This window comes from Aptenodytes forsteri, unplaced genomic scaffold (genome assembly GCF_000699145.1).
Source record: "Aptenodytes forsteri isolate BGI_AS27 unplaced genomic scaffold, ASM69914v1 Scaffold231, whole genome shotgun sequence".
Classification (NCBI taxonomy): domain Eukaryota; kingdom Metazoa; phylum Chordata; class Aves; order Sphenisciformes; family Spheniscidae; genus Aptenodytes; species Aptenodytes forsteri.
Window position 1 is genome coordinate 107,376 of NW_008796046.1, and position 16,428 is coordinate 123,803.

General features: G+C 52.4%; 3 protein-coding genes across 3 annotated transcripts in view; 1 reads left to right on the forward strand and 2 right to left on the reverse strand.

Moving 5' to 3' along the window:
- UCP2 (uncoupling protein 2) overlaps positions 1-804 on the forward strand; it is a 3,839-nt gene extending 3,035 nt beyond the window's left edge. The window contains exons 6-7 of the mRNA XM_019473884.1: positions 187-354; positions 430-804. Coding sequence (XP_019329429.1) covers positions 187-354; positions 430-804 — 543 coding nt within the window. The remainder of the gene's footprint in view (positions 1-186; positions 355-429) is intronic.
- DNAJB13 (DnaJ heat shock protein family (Hsp40) member B13) lies at positions 797-5,812 on the reverse strand. Its single transcript, XM_009286100.2, has 8 exons — positions 5,738-5,812; positions 5,376-5,479; positions 4,914-5,075; positions 4,259-4,416; positions 2,585-2,698; positions 2,029-2,142; positions 1,857-1,933; positions 797-1,048 (listed from the first exon to the last, which is right to left on the reverse strand). The coding sequence occupies exons 1-8, from the start codon at positions 5,803-5,805 to the stop codon at positions 895-897; spliced, it is 951 nt and encodes a 316-aa protein (XP_009284375.1). The 5' UTR covers positions 5,806-5,812; the 3' UTR covers positions 797-894.
- A 289-nt stretch (positions 5,813-6,101) lies between these two features.
- The window catches only part of PAAF1 (proteasomal ATPase associated factor 1), a 15,107-nt gene continuing 4,780 nt past the window's right edge, over positions 6,102-16,428 (reverse strand). The window contains exons 3-10 of the mRNA XM_009286101.2: positions 14,272-14,370; positions 13,391-13,541; positions 11,079-11,273; positions 10,379-10,470; positions 8,985-9,100; positions 7,859-7,941; positions 7,352-7,434; positions 6,102-6,522 (exon numbers count right to left, since the gene is read on the reverse strand). Coding sequence (XP_009284376.1) covers positions 6,445-6,522; positions 7,352-7,434; positions 7,859-7,941; positions 8,985-9,100; positions 10,379-10,470; positions 11,079-11,273; positions 13,391-13,541; positions 14,272-14,370 — 897 coding nt within the window. The 3' untranslated portion in view covers positions 6,102-6,444. The remainder of the gene's footprint in view (positions 6,523-7,351; positions 7,435-7,858; positions 7,942-8,984; positions 9,101-10,378; positions 10,471-11,078; positions 11,274-13,390; positions 13,542-14,271; positions 14,371-16,428) is intronic.

A 16,428-nucleotide genomic window follows, 5' to 3' on the forward strand; every position in this document is an offset into this window, starting at 1 on the left:
CCCCCCCTCCGCCCCCCCCCCCCGGACACCACCAAAGCGCAGCTGCAGGTGAGCCAGGCTCCCCTGCCCTCCTTACCCCAAATCCCACTGCCCCAGGAGGGGGCTGCGGTGGCGTAAAGCCTCTTCACCCCGTTTTCTCCCCGCACAGATTCAGGGGGAAGGCGAAGCTCACGGGTAAGAGGCCAGCGGGGCAGTACAAGGGGGGTCTTCGGCACCATCGCCACCACGGTGAGGATGGAGGGACCCCGCAGCCTCTGCGGGGGACTGGGGGCCGGGCTGCAGCGAGGGGACGAGCTTCGCCTCCGTCGGCATGGGCCCCTGCCAAGGAGGAGGGTGGCCACAGGCTGTGGAAAGGTGGGTGCGGCCCCCGGGACCCCCGCCGGGATGGCTGCTCCAGCACCACGGCCCTGACCGCTTTGCTTCCCCCAGGAACGTCCCCCCAACGTGGCCCGCAGGGCCGTGGTGAAGCGCACCGAGCTGGCCACCTACGATCTCATCAAGGACGTGCTGCTGAAATCCCACCTCGCAAGCGGTGAGGGGCCCGGCTCTGCCGCAGAGGCGCAGCCAGGGCCACGGCCGATTTCCATCCCGAGCATCTTCCCCCAGGGGAGGGAGGCGCCAGGAGACCACCCTGCCCCCAGTCACCCCCAAACCACCACTGTTCCCATGCACGAGCTGGGAGCAGTCCAACCCTCCCGACTGCTGTGGTGCCACTGTTGCGGGGTAGCAGCTACGGAGAAGAGTCCGGAGAGCAAGGTGGATCCGAGCCCCAGGGGAAACAGCCTCAAGGGTGCTGTGTTTTAGGGTGCTCAGCACCGGGAACAACCTCTGCCCGGTCACAGTGCTGGCTCCAGAGCTTTATTGGTGGGAGGAGAGGGGGAAGGTCATCGGCCCCTAGGACAGGAGGGCGCTTTTCAAGAGCATTTTCTTGTCAGGCGTGAGCTTCTTGGGAAAGCAGATGTTGAAATATATGAGGAGGTCACCCTTGCGCCGGGGGTCCCGGGGCAGCGGCATCCCCTCCCCTGGCACCACTTTACAGTACTTGGGGCTGCAAAGCAAAGGAAGGGGCTGAGAGGAGCCGCGGGATGATCCCGACACGCGTCCCCGATGCGTCCACACGCAGAGCCCCACGCTCGCTTCTGAGCGGGTTTCTCCGGGCAAGTTTGCTCCTCCAGCTTCAGCCGGTGGCCTGCCCTCCTCTTCCAGCCTTGTGTCCCCAGGTTCCTCGCCCCCCCTCTTGCTCCTGTCTTCCACCCACCCACGCCAAGCCCTCTCCCTGCCTCTGCTACCTGCAACACGGCCCCAAACCAGAAAAGCAGCCCCAGGGTGGGCGTCCTCCTCCTCCTCCAGGCTGTCCTCCCCCCCAGGCTGGGACCCCCCCAGCCCCGAACCTGCTGGAAAAGGTTTTGAAGCACCCCAGTAATTCGGGGGACGTGCTCGGGAAGTGCCGAGCTCTTGCCGAGGAGGAACAGGCCACAGGCCAGGTTCCTCCCAAGCGCCCGTTCACCTCCTTGGCCACCAAGCTCTGCTGTCCCCCCTCTCGCTCCTGTCTTCCAGGAGCCTCTGCTACCTGCAACACGGCCCCAAACCAGAAAAGCAGCCCCAGGGTGGGCGTCCTCCTCCTCCTCCAGGCTGGGACCCCCCCAGCCCCGAACCTGCTGGAAAAGGTTTTGAAGCACCCCAGTAATTCAGGCAACGGGGGACGTGCTCGGGAAGTGCCGAGCTCTTGCCGAGGAGGAACAGGCCAACGCTGAGGTTCCTCCCAAGCGCCCGTTCACCTCCTTGGCCACCAAGCTCTGCAGAAAGGCCCCGTCCGACCGCCTGAGCCCACCGGCCGTTTGCCCCACGGCACTTACTCCACGATGTCGTTGATGGGGATGTTCAGCAGCCTCCCGTCCAGCGTCCTCACGTCCACCGTGCAACCGATCAGCGCCTGCAAGGCACGGAGCGGGACCCGGAGCTGCATCTGCAGCCCCAGAGGGCAAACATAAGCAGGGGCTGGCTCCGTCCCCTCGCTTGGCTCTTTACCTTTCCCAGGGGGATGGTGGCGACGTAAGCGAGGTTGTCGTTGGCCCTTTTAAACCTTGGGTGGAGTTTCTCTTGGACAACGAAGGTGATGTCAGCGGGAATGACATTTGGGCCCTAAAATCGAGGGGAAAAAAAATAGGAACCTGGAAATGGTTTGGCGTAACACAAATGATTTTACACGGGGAAAGGTGACACAAACGCCTGTCCCTTTGTTGCTGCTTTCAGCTGGCTGGGGAGAGGGGAAAAGTATTTTCTTCCTTTAAGAAAAAAAAGAGTCTTTGGTAAAAGACTCCCACTAAGCCAAGGGAAATCAGACTGGGTTTCGCAAAAGTGATGACAGGCAGAAAACCATCCCTTTCGGTTATTAATTTTTACCTATCTTAAGGCAAATCCAGGCAGGATGGGCTCCTTCGGGTGTTTCTGAGCACAGTAACACTGAATCGCCCCGTTAGCCATGCCACCAACCGCCCACAGCCTGCAGAAACGGGAAACCTGCAAAGGGTGCGCGGTCGGTCCCGAGGAAACCCGGCCCAGGACTTCACACCACGGTCATTACCTGGTCCCCTTCCTTCTCAAAGGTGATCCTGGTACCCTGCTTCCACCCCGGCTGCACGTCAATCGTTAGGATCTTATCTCTGATGGTGCTCGTTTGACCATCTTCATTCATCACCTGGGGGGTGGACGAGGGGATTAGAAGAGCAGGGTCCTGTCCAGAGAGGTGGGTCTGTGACCAGGTGGGAGCTCGGCTCTGCTCTGTCAGAGCAGCCAGCACAAGGTGCCGGCTCCGTCCGCAGCAGCGCTGAGCCCCCGGGCCGGATCACGACCCTGCGGTGCCAGACACAGCCACGCAGATGGGGCAGGCAACCCTGGATGGCTACCCGGTCTGTCATAGAATCGTAGGATGGTTTGGGTTGGAAGGGACCTCTAAAGGCCATCTAGTCCAACCCCCCTGCCGTGGGCAGGGAAATCTTCAACTCTGTCAGGTTGCTCAGAGCCCCGTCCAACCTGACCTGGAATGTTTCCAGGGACGGGCCATCCCCCACCTCTCTGGGCAACCTGGGCCAGTGTCTCACCACCCTCAGCATAAAACATTTCTTCCTTAGATCTAGTCTGGATCTACCCCCCTTTAGTTTAAAGCCATTCCCCCCTGGCCTGTCGCAACAGGCCCTGCTAAAAAGTCTGTCCCCATCTTTTTTATCAGCCCCCTTTAAGTACTGACAGGCTGCAGTAAGGTCTCCCCGGAGCCTTCTCTTCTCCAGGCTGAACAACCCCAACTCTCTCAGCCTTTCTCCATAGCAGAGCTGTTCCAGCCCCCTGATCATTTTCGTGTCCCTCCTCTGGACCCGCTCCAACAGGTCTGTGTCTTTCTTATGCCGAGGGCTCCAGAGCTGGACGCAGTGCTCCAGGGGGGGTCTCAGCAGAGCAGAGCAGAGCAGAGCAGAGCAGAGCAGAGCAGAGGGGCAGAATCCCCTCCCTCGACCTGCTGGCCACGCTGCTTTGGATGGAGCCCGGGGTACGATTGGCCTTCTGGGCTGCGAGCGCACATTGCCGGCTCATGTCCAGCTTTTCACCCCCCAGTACCCCCAAGTCCTTCTCGGCAGGGCTGTCGGCAGGGCTGTCATCCCCCCAAGGGACAAGACAGAGAGGTGATCTGTGACACGAAGGTGCCAAACAGAGGGTTATAACCGCACTGCTCATCCAGCTGCGTGCGAGGAGGTGGAGAAGAGGATGAGGACGGCTCGTACTCCACAGCAAGGCAGCTGCAGGTACAAATGGGATCAGATCGAATAGGAGAAACTCAGGGCTGGAACCAGGAGATTGGGACAGTGAGAGGAGGGATGCAGGTCACTGAGGGCAGAAAGGAGACACAGCCTAGTGTGAAAATGAAACTGTGGGAGCCCAGGAAACGCCGTGCTTCCTCTCTGACCCCCTCTGAAATCAGCCCTGCCTTCCCACCAGCTTTCGAATCACCTCTCATGCTGAATTCCCTTTGGCAAGCCAGGAGAGAGGAGGGTACCGGTTCGGATCCTGCTGGCGTTTATGCTTGGTTTGGTTCAGATCCCTCTGCACAGCACAGATGTAGAGTGCTGTGGTCTGCCGAGCCCACCGAGCGGGACCAGCCCTAAAGCCTCAGGCTGCACTGCCGAATTGTCCTACACCGAGAGGAGAGTCCAGCCCAAAATTCCCCATCCCGCCGAGCGCGCTCCCCCTTCAGCCCCACTGCCCCTACCCTGCGGGAGATCTTAATCTTCTTGGTGCAGCCGTAGAACAGGTCTTCAAGGGAGAGGCAGAGATCCCGCACGATCGGGGGGTCTTGCTTCATCGCTCCTCGTCCTCGCAGCCCTCCGAAGGGCAGGATTAACTCCGAGCCATCCTCGGCAAAGAACTCTGCACGAGCGAGCAGAGGGGGGTCACCTCACTCGGATCAGAGGTCGGGGGTGTCCCCTGGGGTCTCCTTATCATGGAAGCTGAGCACCCCAAATACGCCACCCAGAAACCTCCCGTCTGCTTCTGCCCGGGACCACCTTCCTCCTCCAGCCAAAGCGTTTTTCTCCAGGAGTGTTTTTATCTTGCTCACATGTTTACGGCAGTCTCGCCAACCTGACCCCTCTTTTTGATGGAAATCCTCCAAGAAAAGGGTCACAACAGTAGCTGGGGAGAGCTGACAGCCTGAACACGCACCCCCAGGCCTCTCACCCACCTGAGACCGGGGGAAGTCAGGATCTAACCTCCGAGCACTGGGGACCAGCAGCACCAGAGGGACCTGAGAGTAGCTGGGCAGGGAAACATCCCCATAAAGCTTAAAGCTCAGAGCTGGTGGTGGCCATGGCATCACAGCAGCCACAGACAGGGACGGGGCCACCCCTCAGGGCCCCCCTACCTACCCGCAAAGGGGTTGTCTCCACCAAAGAACTCCTTGAAGACTTTGTCAGGGTTATTGTGAAACACGTAGCCGACGGTCCAGGGGTTCTCGCCACCGAACTCCAAGGGGATGCCGCCTTTGAGACCCTCTTCTCCAAACTTGTCGTAGATGCCTTTCTTCATGGCTTAGGGAACAAGGAGGAATTGGGAATGGCCACGCTCTCCCATGCCGGGGGAGAGCCTGAAATCCAGGCTTTGCTTGGGTGGAGACTGTAGAGGGGGAGTCCCTCACCACCTTGAGAACAGCAAATTGGGATGGAAGTGGGAATACATGCCAGCAGTCAGCCTGGCTGTGGGTCACAGAGCTGGTGCTACCTCCCTGGGTGTGCCAGTGATGGGGGGTTCAGACCTCAGCACGCCTCTGGCCAGAGCAGCAGCCCCTCCTGCCCCTAAACTCCGTGGAAGAGAACCATCTCCCCACTTACGGTCGCTCAGCACATCGTAGGCCTCCGCCAGCTGCCTGAACTTCTCCGGCGCCCAGGGCTCCTTGCATTTTAGAGGGTGGTTCTTCAAGGCCAGTTTCCGATAGCTACGAAGGGGAAAGGAGGGGAGAGCCCAGCCTCACGGCCAGCCCCGGGGTGCCAGAACACCCCCAGCCCAGGCTGCTCCCTCACAGCTGCTCCCAGGCCCTTTCTCCCCCTCAGGCCCCTGCTGTGGAGAGGGGGGGAGGCAAAGGGCAGCCATGCACAGGGCCGCCCCCATTCCCAACACCACCTCCCGGCCCCCCAGGCCGCTCTCCGACCCCGGCAGGCCCCTGGGCTCCCCCCACAAGGCCAAGGCCCCTCACGCCTTCTTGATGTCGGCGGCCGTGGCGCCGCGGCCCAGCTCCAGCACGGCGTAGTAGTCCTGCCCCATGGCGGCCCGCTCCCCCGTTGCTATGGACACCGCGTCGGCGGGCAGAGCGGCACTTCCTGTCTCTCCCGCGCGGGGCACTATGGGAGTTGTAGTTCTCTCCGCGCACTTCCGGACTCCGGCCGCCCCCCTCATGCCTTCTACAAGAGAGGCAGCAGCTCTTTTTTGTTAAAAAAAAGGCGTTTTCTTGGAAAATTTCTCTCATGCCTTCTGCAAGAGAGGCAGCGGCTCTTTTTTGTTTAATAAAAAAAAAGGCGTTTTCTTGGAAAATTTCTTTTCCACACAGGTGTTACCAAAGCAGTTGCTTTATTTCAGTCCATACTGCAGTACAGTCGCCTTCATCGCCCCCACCTCCAATTTATTTATCTCCCCTCCCCCAAAACAGCAGTTTTTCAGCAGTGAAAAAAATTGTTGCAACACAAGATCCTCTTTAACGCCTCAGAGCCGCTCTCTGAATTAAAAACGATCAAAGTTGTGTTGTAGTAAGAAATATTACCTGTCACCAAAAACCTCTGTATAGAGCCTGGTCATGCCAATAGCCTCAGAAACTTCTGTGCACACATCTCAAACACGCCGTACAGGAAAATAAGCTTGGAAGAGCTATTTCAACACATCTCTCCACCATTCGGCCGATCCAAGCACTTAAAGGTCAGAAAGTTGGTATCTCCTCACTATCCCATCTCTGCAGCACGTGTAAATTTGCTTCTCCCAAGAAGCTACCTGAAAAAGAGGGGGAGCAGTATTTAAGCAGAGTCTCTCTCAAGTGACAGTTAAAAGTAAAATTCAGGTGCTTATTTAGAGAGATCAGCTTTCCTTTTGGACTTTTACAGAGGGAAGAGGAGGTGGTGTCTCCTGAAACAGCATTAGCAGGTTTGAAAGGACAGTTCAAGGTTTCAACAGGAGCTTAGGGAGCAGGCAAGCGCTCGCAGAAGGGTTCTGCTGTTAGATCCGAAATGGGACACGACTGTGTTCTGCTCACGCCAACGAGTCGTGCAGGTCAAATCTCAGCCTCCGTGCGAGGAGAGGGAGAACTGGACCACGGAGCTGGAACGGGTTAAAAACAAGAGCTGATTTCCACCAGCGCCACCAGGTTGAGAGCCCAGGGAACCCAGGTCGCACTCCCTCATCTGCGCAAGCGCAGCAGGGCGTCTGGAAACACAGCAGCAAGACCCACTTTCTGGTCTCGAGTCACCAGAGAAAACAGGCAGCGCTACGCAGCCAGCTCTTGCTTTCACCCCGATGATCCTCCGAGCACAGTTAATTCACACTTCTTTACAGAAACACGGTTCTGCCGGAGCTATTCCGACAACCAAGCCACTCCACTGCTTCAGTCCTGCTCCTGCACGATGGAGATAATGCCAGCGTATACCGCAGAGGATTTGTTTATGCAAAACATTATTCAGGTAGAAAAAAAAAATAAGCTCAAAGTCAACTGTTTGAAGGAACCCATCGTGCAGGCTGCCAAATCCCGAGATAAAGGCAGCTGCCTGCTACCTGGCATCACCTTTCCCTACACCCTTTATCTTGGGCGATACACCATATTCCTTACCTTGTACACAGGGTCGCAGTCAGCTTCTGTGAGATCGAGGACATAATCGAGGTCTTGCTGAACGATAAAGCAGGTTCCATCACCTACACGAGCAGAAGAGTTACCAAGCAAGGAAGAAACATCAGCCAATTTGTGAAATAAGCCATGCTCTTAATTACAAACAGGCACTAACAGGTCCATCAGAAACACCTGATCACAGGGTATGAAGCCCCCAGGAAGAGGGAAACATGCTGTGAGGATGTCAGAGAGATGGGAAAAGGCTCTAACGGTTGAGATGCACCTTGGAGGCCCTATTTTGGAGGAACACGGGGAGGTGGGAGGTGGAAATCACAAGGCAAAAAGCAACCATGTAATATAGCTCCTACTACATCACCTTTTTGCCACAGACACAGTCCAGCCCTCTTCTACAAGCCAGCCACGCGCTTGTATGCAAGAGGGCAATACCCAAAGAGCATGAAACTCCTCAATTCGATTACACAATTTCTACTGGCACAGCACTTGAGTTACCTTGGCTGGCAATAAATCCATCTCGGTACGGGAGCAGTGAAAGCACCGGTGCTCCTGATCTGTGGATGACCTGGATTGGAGCGCTAGAAGAAGGAGCAGAAACAAGGGATGAGTATTACGGTCTATAGTCAAGAGCCCGTTCCAATGTGGGAACACTGAAAGAAGAATGTGAGCTCGTGGTTAAGAGATACATGAGGAGAACATACAGGACATGGGGACTTGATCAGTGGTTAGCAAAGAGCCTCTGTCCTCTAGAAGCAGACGGGAGTCAGCGCTGGTTTTCCTGCAGATGTTGCCAAAGGATCAAAGTGGGAATAAAGAGTTAGCTAGCAGGTGAACACCAGTAAGCCTCCATGATGGATTACAGATTATCCTTACCAAGACACAGACAAAAGCTTGGAGCTCATCCAGCATGAAAGACTCTTCAGACTTTGGTGCCAACCTCTCCAGCCCCCACCCAAAAGCACCACCTGGATGCCTCCCTGCTCAGAGCTCGCCTTGGACACTAACAAAAACCAACTTAGAGCAGCTCCTGCCCTCAGCGACAGCTCAGTTCCAGGCCTATGCTGGAATGAGGATCAGGGTAAATGTTAAGGTCCCACAAAGGCACTTAAGTCTCACCAGCGAAGCAGAGGAAGGGGCTGTGCTTTTGGTGGGAGGAATACGGCTGTTAAGAAGTTTTCTGCTAAATCTATCTCTCTCTATATATAGATTATATAATATCACACGATATTCATATATAACATAACATGCACAGTACATGAACATAATTTTTTATATATATATTAAAAAAGCAATAATCTGCAAGGTACGGCTATGCCAAGAGCACCCCTGGTCACAGATCAAGACTGAAAAGCTTTTCAGTAACTAAGGAACCTGCACAGAGCCTACAGTCTTTTAGGAGACGCTTCCCATCAGATCACCAACCTGAGAAAAAGTATCCTCCTCAGTGCTCCCCAAGAGAAAGAAACGGCTGCGAGAGGCTCAGAAGCTCACAGTGCCATGGCTTGAGCTGTATCCGCCCTTTAGAAGGAGCACTGTCTGCCAGCACCCTCAATCTGCCCCTCTCTCCCAGCCAAAAAACTAGTTGTCGTTTAAACACTTGCAGCCCCAGGCACTCACTCACTTTGTGTTTCTCACATCCAGCTGATATATGTTCCCATCCTGAGCCCCTGCTAGGATATAGGTACTTGAGAGGAACGTGCAGCAGTTGAACGCATCAGATCCGACAAAGAGGAACACCTGGGAATATAGGAACAAATTCAAGCGTCAGACGCTCACAAGTGAGGACACAGAACACCCAGGAGAAGGAAGCAATAATTTCTTTAGAAGTCAGTACAGTCGCTTCCGTGAGTCATGGCACAAACTGGCAAACCCAGAGGTTAATAACGCCTCAGCTCCGCTCCAAAACACGGAGGGGAACAGTGCTCCAGGATCGGTTTTACCAGGTCAGCAGAGACAGTGCAATCAGTGAATGCTCCTGGGTCTCCTTCGGAGAAAGGATGTGTCACTGTGACAGGCGAACCGATGCTGAGCTCAGACTAATCTTCAGACACCCACGGAGCAGCGAGACCAGATCTGCCAGGCAGGTTGGCAAAGACCACTCCTTCCTCCCAGAGCTGCAGTCATTGTCACAGAGCCTGCGAGCTTTTTCCAGGTGAGCCCTTGCCAGCTCATTGACCAGCCTTGGCGAGCATATCTGTTCCACCCCAATTTTACTCTCCACAAACGCCACAAGCAGTTTAATCTGCTACGTCACCAGGAGCTCCTGGTAAGATCTTCAGTACCCGAGATCTACCAACTCCATCTCCCACAAGCAGCTTAATCTGCTACATCACCAGGAGCTCGGGCTTCAGTACCCGAGATCTACCAACTCCATCTCCCTTTGCCAAGAGGAGGGAGATGGACTGGTGACCACCCGAGGTCCCCTTCACACCCTACTTAAAACACCTGCCAGAATAAACAGCAACTTTACATCTTGGCTGGATGAGGCAGCCTGCAGTTCCTGCATTCACAATGACATCTGCTAGCCACTGTTTAAATAGTCTTCCCCAAACCTGGGTTAAACTCATGAAAAACTGATACGCCTCAAACCCCTGCATACAAGCCTAGCCAGCAGAAAGGAGAGAACGCATCCCTTTACTGTACCAGGTTTTAGTCTTTCTTCCATGAAATACACATGGGGGAGAACACTGCAGTGTAGGACCTCGGCCAAAGGCAGGCAGATCAGCCTTCCCCTGCCTCCAGCCTGGTTGTGTCCCTTTCTGTGCCAGGTGGTGAACCTCACCAGGGGAGCAGAACGGGATTAACACTAACCAGCTCACCCATCTAGGTTAGTTTTAACCTGTCTCAATTCCTCAGCCCAGGGCTCTGCACAGCCACGTGGACAGCAGCTTACACACCGAGGAGCTGCTGCAGCAGCAATGGAAACGAAGGGACTGGGGCCCCAGAGCTGATTTTATAGCAGCATCTCAGAGCACTCTCCCAGGCAAGTACTTCTGATAGTCTCAGACCCCTTACCGGCTGCCTGCTCTGCAGTCCCACTCCTTGAAGTTTCTTGTCTTCTCGAGCCAGCAGCAGGATTTTCCCTTCTGTCCCAACCTCACGTTCACCTGACAAAAGGACAATAGTTAACTCCAGCAGTGGCTACGCAACAAGTCTTGATGGGACCAAAACATGACAGTTTGGATCACGGTTCAAAGCTGCTCCAGGGGGGGTTTAGACTGGACATTAGGAAGCATTTCTCTACCGAGAGGGTGGTCAAACACTGGAACAGGCTTCCTAGAGAGGTGGTCGATGCCCCAAGCCTGTCAATGTTTAAGAGGCATTTGGACAATGCCCTTAACAACATGCTTTAACTTTTGGTCAGCCCTGAATTGGTCAGGCAGTTGGACTAGATGATCGTTGTAGGTTCCTTACCAACTGAAATATTCTATTCTATTCTACCCCCGCTGAACCTATAACAGCATTCCTCCATACCCTTAAGACACCAGATGCAGCAAGGCAGGCCAGTAATCAAAGAGATCCCAGTCTTAAACTGCTTGATAAGAGGCTCAATTCCTCCACAGGACTGGAGTGCTCTATTCCAGTGACCCTAGTTCCCTTCCCTAGGTGGTACAAGGGCACACAGCAGCAAGCCACGTGCTCAGGATTATTGGTGACAAACCTAAGCAGTTTGGGACAGGGGAATGAAGATGAATTTTACGAGTAAGATCCTTACTAGGAGCTTTTTCAGGCATGCCCAGGTTCAGTGAGCTGTCAGCAGTGCCCAGGGCAATGCCGTTGACAGGAGAGCTGCAGTCAGCGATGACACCCAGACAGGCAGATTTTCCACAGTCCCAGAGGCGGGCAGTGCCGTCTCTAGAGCAGGAAAGGACATTTCTTCCCCGATCCACAATGGCAGTGTCCAAAATACCTGCATCAAAGCAAAGGCCGTGTTCAGACAGACAGCATGGAAGGCAGATAGACAAAGCATCTCATTTCCCAAGGCAAACTCAACTACAAGCCCCAAGCCACTGTCCCCAGAGTGCCATCAGTCACACACAGCCAAATTGTTATGGGGTGCAACGTGGGGCAGGGAGCCACGGCATCTAGAAAGAGGTGTATGTGGAAGGCAGCAGCTCCCAGCAAACCACATGCCAGAGTGGGAGACACCACCCGGCACAAAGGTGAGGTATTACCAACAAAATGATCGGCAACACCTTACCTCAAACTGAGCTGATACCACAGCTGCTGCCGTTTCTACCTCTATAATTAACCTCTAACTTGGGCAGAAAATAGCCCGGCCCAGCACTCTTAGAACATTGCCAGCTCCAGCTAATCCCCAAAGTTGTGTGGGGCAAGCAGAATCCACGTTATCCAGCGACAGCAACACCAAAAAAGCAGCTTTTGCAGGTGCCAACATCCCCTAACGACTTTATTTCACTGTGGGCTCTTGAGTCTAGATCTGAAAAATGACGCAGTGGTTTCTTGGAAGGGAACAGTCAGATGGTTAGAAGATTTAATTGACACTTTCCCTACAGAAGCAGTCATTGAACATGACAAGCTCAAATGACAGAACAAGCCAAGCAAACTGACCGCAGCAGTTTGGGCTGGAGTTATAAGCAGTGAATAAAGTCAACTTCAGAGCCACCGGGAGCCAGCCAGTGTCGTTCTGACCAAAGCTCTGTTACACCGCCTGCCACATTTTGTTTACAGGACATTTACAGCAAAGCATTTTGAATCCACACAAATGAGAACAATGGCAGGTTCAGCGCAAGGCAAGTTTTCGAGTTAATCGAGTTTTGGGCAGCCAGCCACGTGGCTTATTAACCTTGTTTAATAAAGCCTTGCACCTTGTGAGACAGGGAAAACAAGAGCCTGTGCAGAGCAGTTAGTTGCTCAGGGAGGAGATAATTTGGGGCAGGGGTTTGGGCATCTGATGCCACATCCACAACTCATTTGGACTTGCTCACGACCACCCAACCGTTCCAGTTGGTACCCCTTAGGAAGCAATCACTATGACAAGACAGCACCACTGGCCACTGTGCTCTGGGCCAGGTGTAAACAGGAGTGAAATGGGAGCCTGCTTAAGCATTACATATAAATCCACACTGCTTCTGAACGAGGGGTCCTGGAAGCCAAATCTTTCCAGAGATTAACAGAGGCTCTGTCCAGAAATTGCTTTGATCACAGCTCTCAGGAGCCTTTCTGGGTAGCTGATTTTCCATCCCTTGCAGTTCTTTTCTGGGACTAAAACAGTGTCAATTGGAGGAGTTTGTAGTGTGGACCCTGAAGGAACAGCATTCAGCTCACCACATAAGGTGGCCAGTGCATCCTCCACACGAGGACACAAGGAGGGTGAAGAATTTACTCTCGTTTTCAGCAGCAAGACCATCAGCAGGGGCAGAGCTGAATATCTGCCCTCGGTACAAGGGTGAACAAGCTTATTCCAGCCCTTCTTAAGAAATAATCACTTAAGTATCCTTGCAGCTACTCTTGCTGTGCCTTACTCGCTTTCAACAGCACGCGTCCTCGAGGCAGGTAACTGCCTGCCTGAGTTCTGCAAGTCCATAATAAACTGCTATATACTTTTTTGGGCAAGAAAAAAAAAAAAAAGGAAGAGGCTGTAGAGCAGCTGAAGGTGCGCAGGATGATCTGGGTGCAAGCAGGAGGCATTCCCAGTGCAGCGCAGGCAGCAAGGCTACTGAATGCAGGTCAGAGCTCTGGAGAGCTGAGACTGCCCTGGAGGAGCAGAATGCCCTCTGCCTCCGCCTCTGGCACACACAACAGGCTAACGGACTGCATCCTCCCTCTTTTTACCTTAATTAATGAAGAAAACGCAGGTCAATGAGAGAAACCATTTCAGCCGTCTAATACAGCAACTACTGATCTTTTTATTCAAGTTCTGGGAGCTTGAAAAAGATACTCCAGACATCTAATACAAATGCACAGCACAAAGTGCAGCAGGCTGGTGACTGAACATTAGCCGTCGGGTGCAACACAATTATATACATGGCAGATCAAGCATTTTAAAGGCTAAGTACTCTGTACCTCCTTTGTGACCTTTAAATGTTACTACGCAGCTGGCATCTTCTGCTGACCAGATCTTTAGCTGGGCATCCATTCCCCCACTCAGAACCACAAGGCCCGATGGGAAAAACCTGCAACAATTCACATCATACACATGGCCTTCCAATAGTCTCTGGAAAAACAAAGAACTACATGCTAGTTCCATTGTTATCACCCTTATGCCGAGCAATTTTTGAGCTATGACACTGGAAAACTTGGTGTTCCCATGTGGGCAGAGGATTAAGCTCAAATCCTCTGGGTTTGTGTTCCTGCAACGGACTCCTCTGAATTCGAGGCAGTCAAAGCGGTAGCAGGTACGCTTTGGGCTTCCCTCTGCCATTTGAGTAGCTAATTACATTAGCAAAGGATACTATGTTTGTTTCTAACAACAGTTTAAGTGTCTTTATCCTCTGCCAAACAAGCAGCTGACAGGTCAAGCTCCACAAGAAACACCTTAACTGGGAAGGCAGTTAGCCATGATGTGGTTAATCCATCACAGGCAGGAGTCTTTTTTTTTCTCACCTCTTCTCTACTGCAGAAGAAATTCAGTGCTTGTACCACGCAGGTTAGGAGCTGTCAGTTACCTTCTGCACTCTAGCTGTCATTCCTAACTACCCATTCTCATTTTCACCCTGGGACTCCTCTCCGGATTACTGAGCATCATTTCCCTTGAGAGAAGTCATGCTTTCCAACAGATTCGACTTAAAACCTCCAAGACGTCAAATTTCAATTAGCTTTTCAATCAAAAGCCAGATTCTTGCCTGCCTTAGACCACAGCGTGCGGATAGCCTGACCGAAGTCACAGCCAAATGACTTCAGTAATGTCACAGACAACACACAACGTCAAAGCTAGACGCTCTTACTCTTATTTCTCCATTCGCAGCCTGCCAGATTTTCATGGTCCCATCTGTGCTGGTGGACACGCCAAGCCCTCCACCGCTGGAAATATCAAGACAGGTAATCTGCAGGAAGGCAAAAGCACCAAACGTTAGCTTTATATGACCCTGTATATAGGTATTTCTGCTCAAGAGCCTAACTCTGTACTGGAGGAGACCTGCTAAGTACATCATTCAGCACTATTATCTCCCCAAGACATACTGCTGGACTCATTTAAAACACCCGAAAGAGCTTCCATACTCCTAGCTAAACAGTTTCAGCCTGATGATATCCTAACATTTAAGCAAGGACTTCACAGGCTTTCTCGCCTCACCCTCTCAGTATGTTTTATGAGATATTAATTAAGCCCTTAAGAAATCAAAAAACAAGTGGATCCTGAACAGCAGGGTTTTTCTAGAGGACAAGGGCAGCATAAAAAGAAATTCTCCTCTATTTATCTATTTACACAGATTGCTGCATTCCTCCTTCAAGAGCGAGCTGCTGATCTGGGCTGACCTGCAGCCAGGGCTCAGACAAGTTGCATGACTAGAACCTGGCACGAAGCACCCCGGATTTCTTGTAATTGCCACCAAATTTGACAGAGAAATTGTTATTCTCTGCCTGTGACTCCGCAGAGATCTGCAGAGCAGGGAGAAAAAGAAACGCTGAGTCAGAAGCCTGCACAGACACAGCTGTATTTCAGGTTTACCCCAGGTGAAGCAGAAATCTGGATTTCTCTAGCAATTCCTGTACACAGATAAGAAACTGCGCCAAGCTGTTCCACGCTAGCCTGAGATAACTGGCCAGCTTGAGAGCACCCTGACTCACAAGCCCACAAGACATTGTTTGAGATATTTATGAAGCCAACGGCACAGCCTACATTTTCTGGAACACCGACTCGAAACTAGTTCCTTATGCAGGCAGGCTAACTCCTCGCACAGTCTGTCACACCAAAGCATTACCGACTGCCTGCTTTGCATAAACACTGGGAGAGCTGAATACTTTTGACGAGAGCAGATGTTGAGCTTATATTCCTGCAAAAGGGTAGCCTTTCCCGTGATGCCAGACATTATTGCTGCCGTTTGGGAAAGGCGGATGTATTTTAGTTGTGCACGAAGTAAGGTATTCTAGCCTTGAAAGAAACGATTACACCTTCCAAGTGACAGAGATATTTCCAATATAGATTGCAGCAACACTAAACAGGCTGAAAAAAAAAATTATATAGATTTTATTAGAACAAAGGTTAACGCTAGTGTTGCATCCTGAAAAAAACAATAAAACTATCACAACTATGTAGTGGAATAGCTGCCTTGTCTTGCAAGATTTGGGTACTGGAGTCACGCTGTATCACCTCCAAAAGCTTCCCAATAATTGTATTTGTACTCCGTGGATTAGAAGAAAGAAATTCAGCGGCAAAAACCACTGACGGAAGTGAGAAATGCCGATCCACCATGAGAAATGCACATCACAGTTCCGTCGCCATTCCAACCCCTCACCACCACGACGAAGCGGTTTCCAGTCTTAACTTGCGCAGTCTTGCTTGCAGGTCCCAACCACCTAGTCAGGTACGTAAGGGATGAGGCTGCTCATCTTCATCCCAGGCTTCAGATTAAATGCTTTTCTGAACAATTAACTATTCTCAAACAGGACTGGGCTTTGTCGATCCTCTTGCACGTGCTCAGCCTTAGCTAGCAGCCAGCCTGAAGAGACAGTCGGATTCACCACCGTGTTCACAGGGAAACCCAAAGATACGAGTAGATTGAGAGATTTTGCCAAGAAAGATGACAGCTAGAGGCCTGAGATTTAAGGACGATGCCCTCAGGCAGACCAAGTACATAACAGACCTGCATCAATCTCCAGCTGTTTCCAGATGATAAGGAGGACGTCCTATGGCATCTTATTGCTGCACGTGCATCAGCCAGGGCTTGCGGGGACATGATATGCCACACTTCAGTCATAAGCTCTCCTATCCAAGCAAGAGTCAGACCAAACTGCTCTCCTGAAAAGCTCTGACAGCTCAAACCAGGGCTAATTTTAACAGGGCGCAGGATCAGTACTCAACCTCCACTTGAAAAAAATAATAATTGGGAATTAAAACAGGAATTAGAAGATTTAAATAAGAGCACAAGGTAACAGTTTAGCCG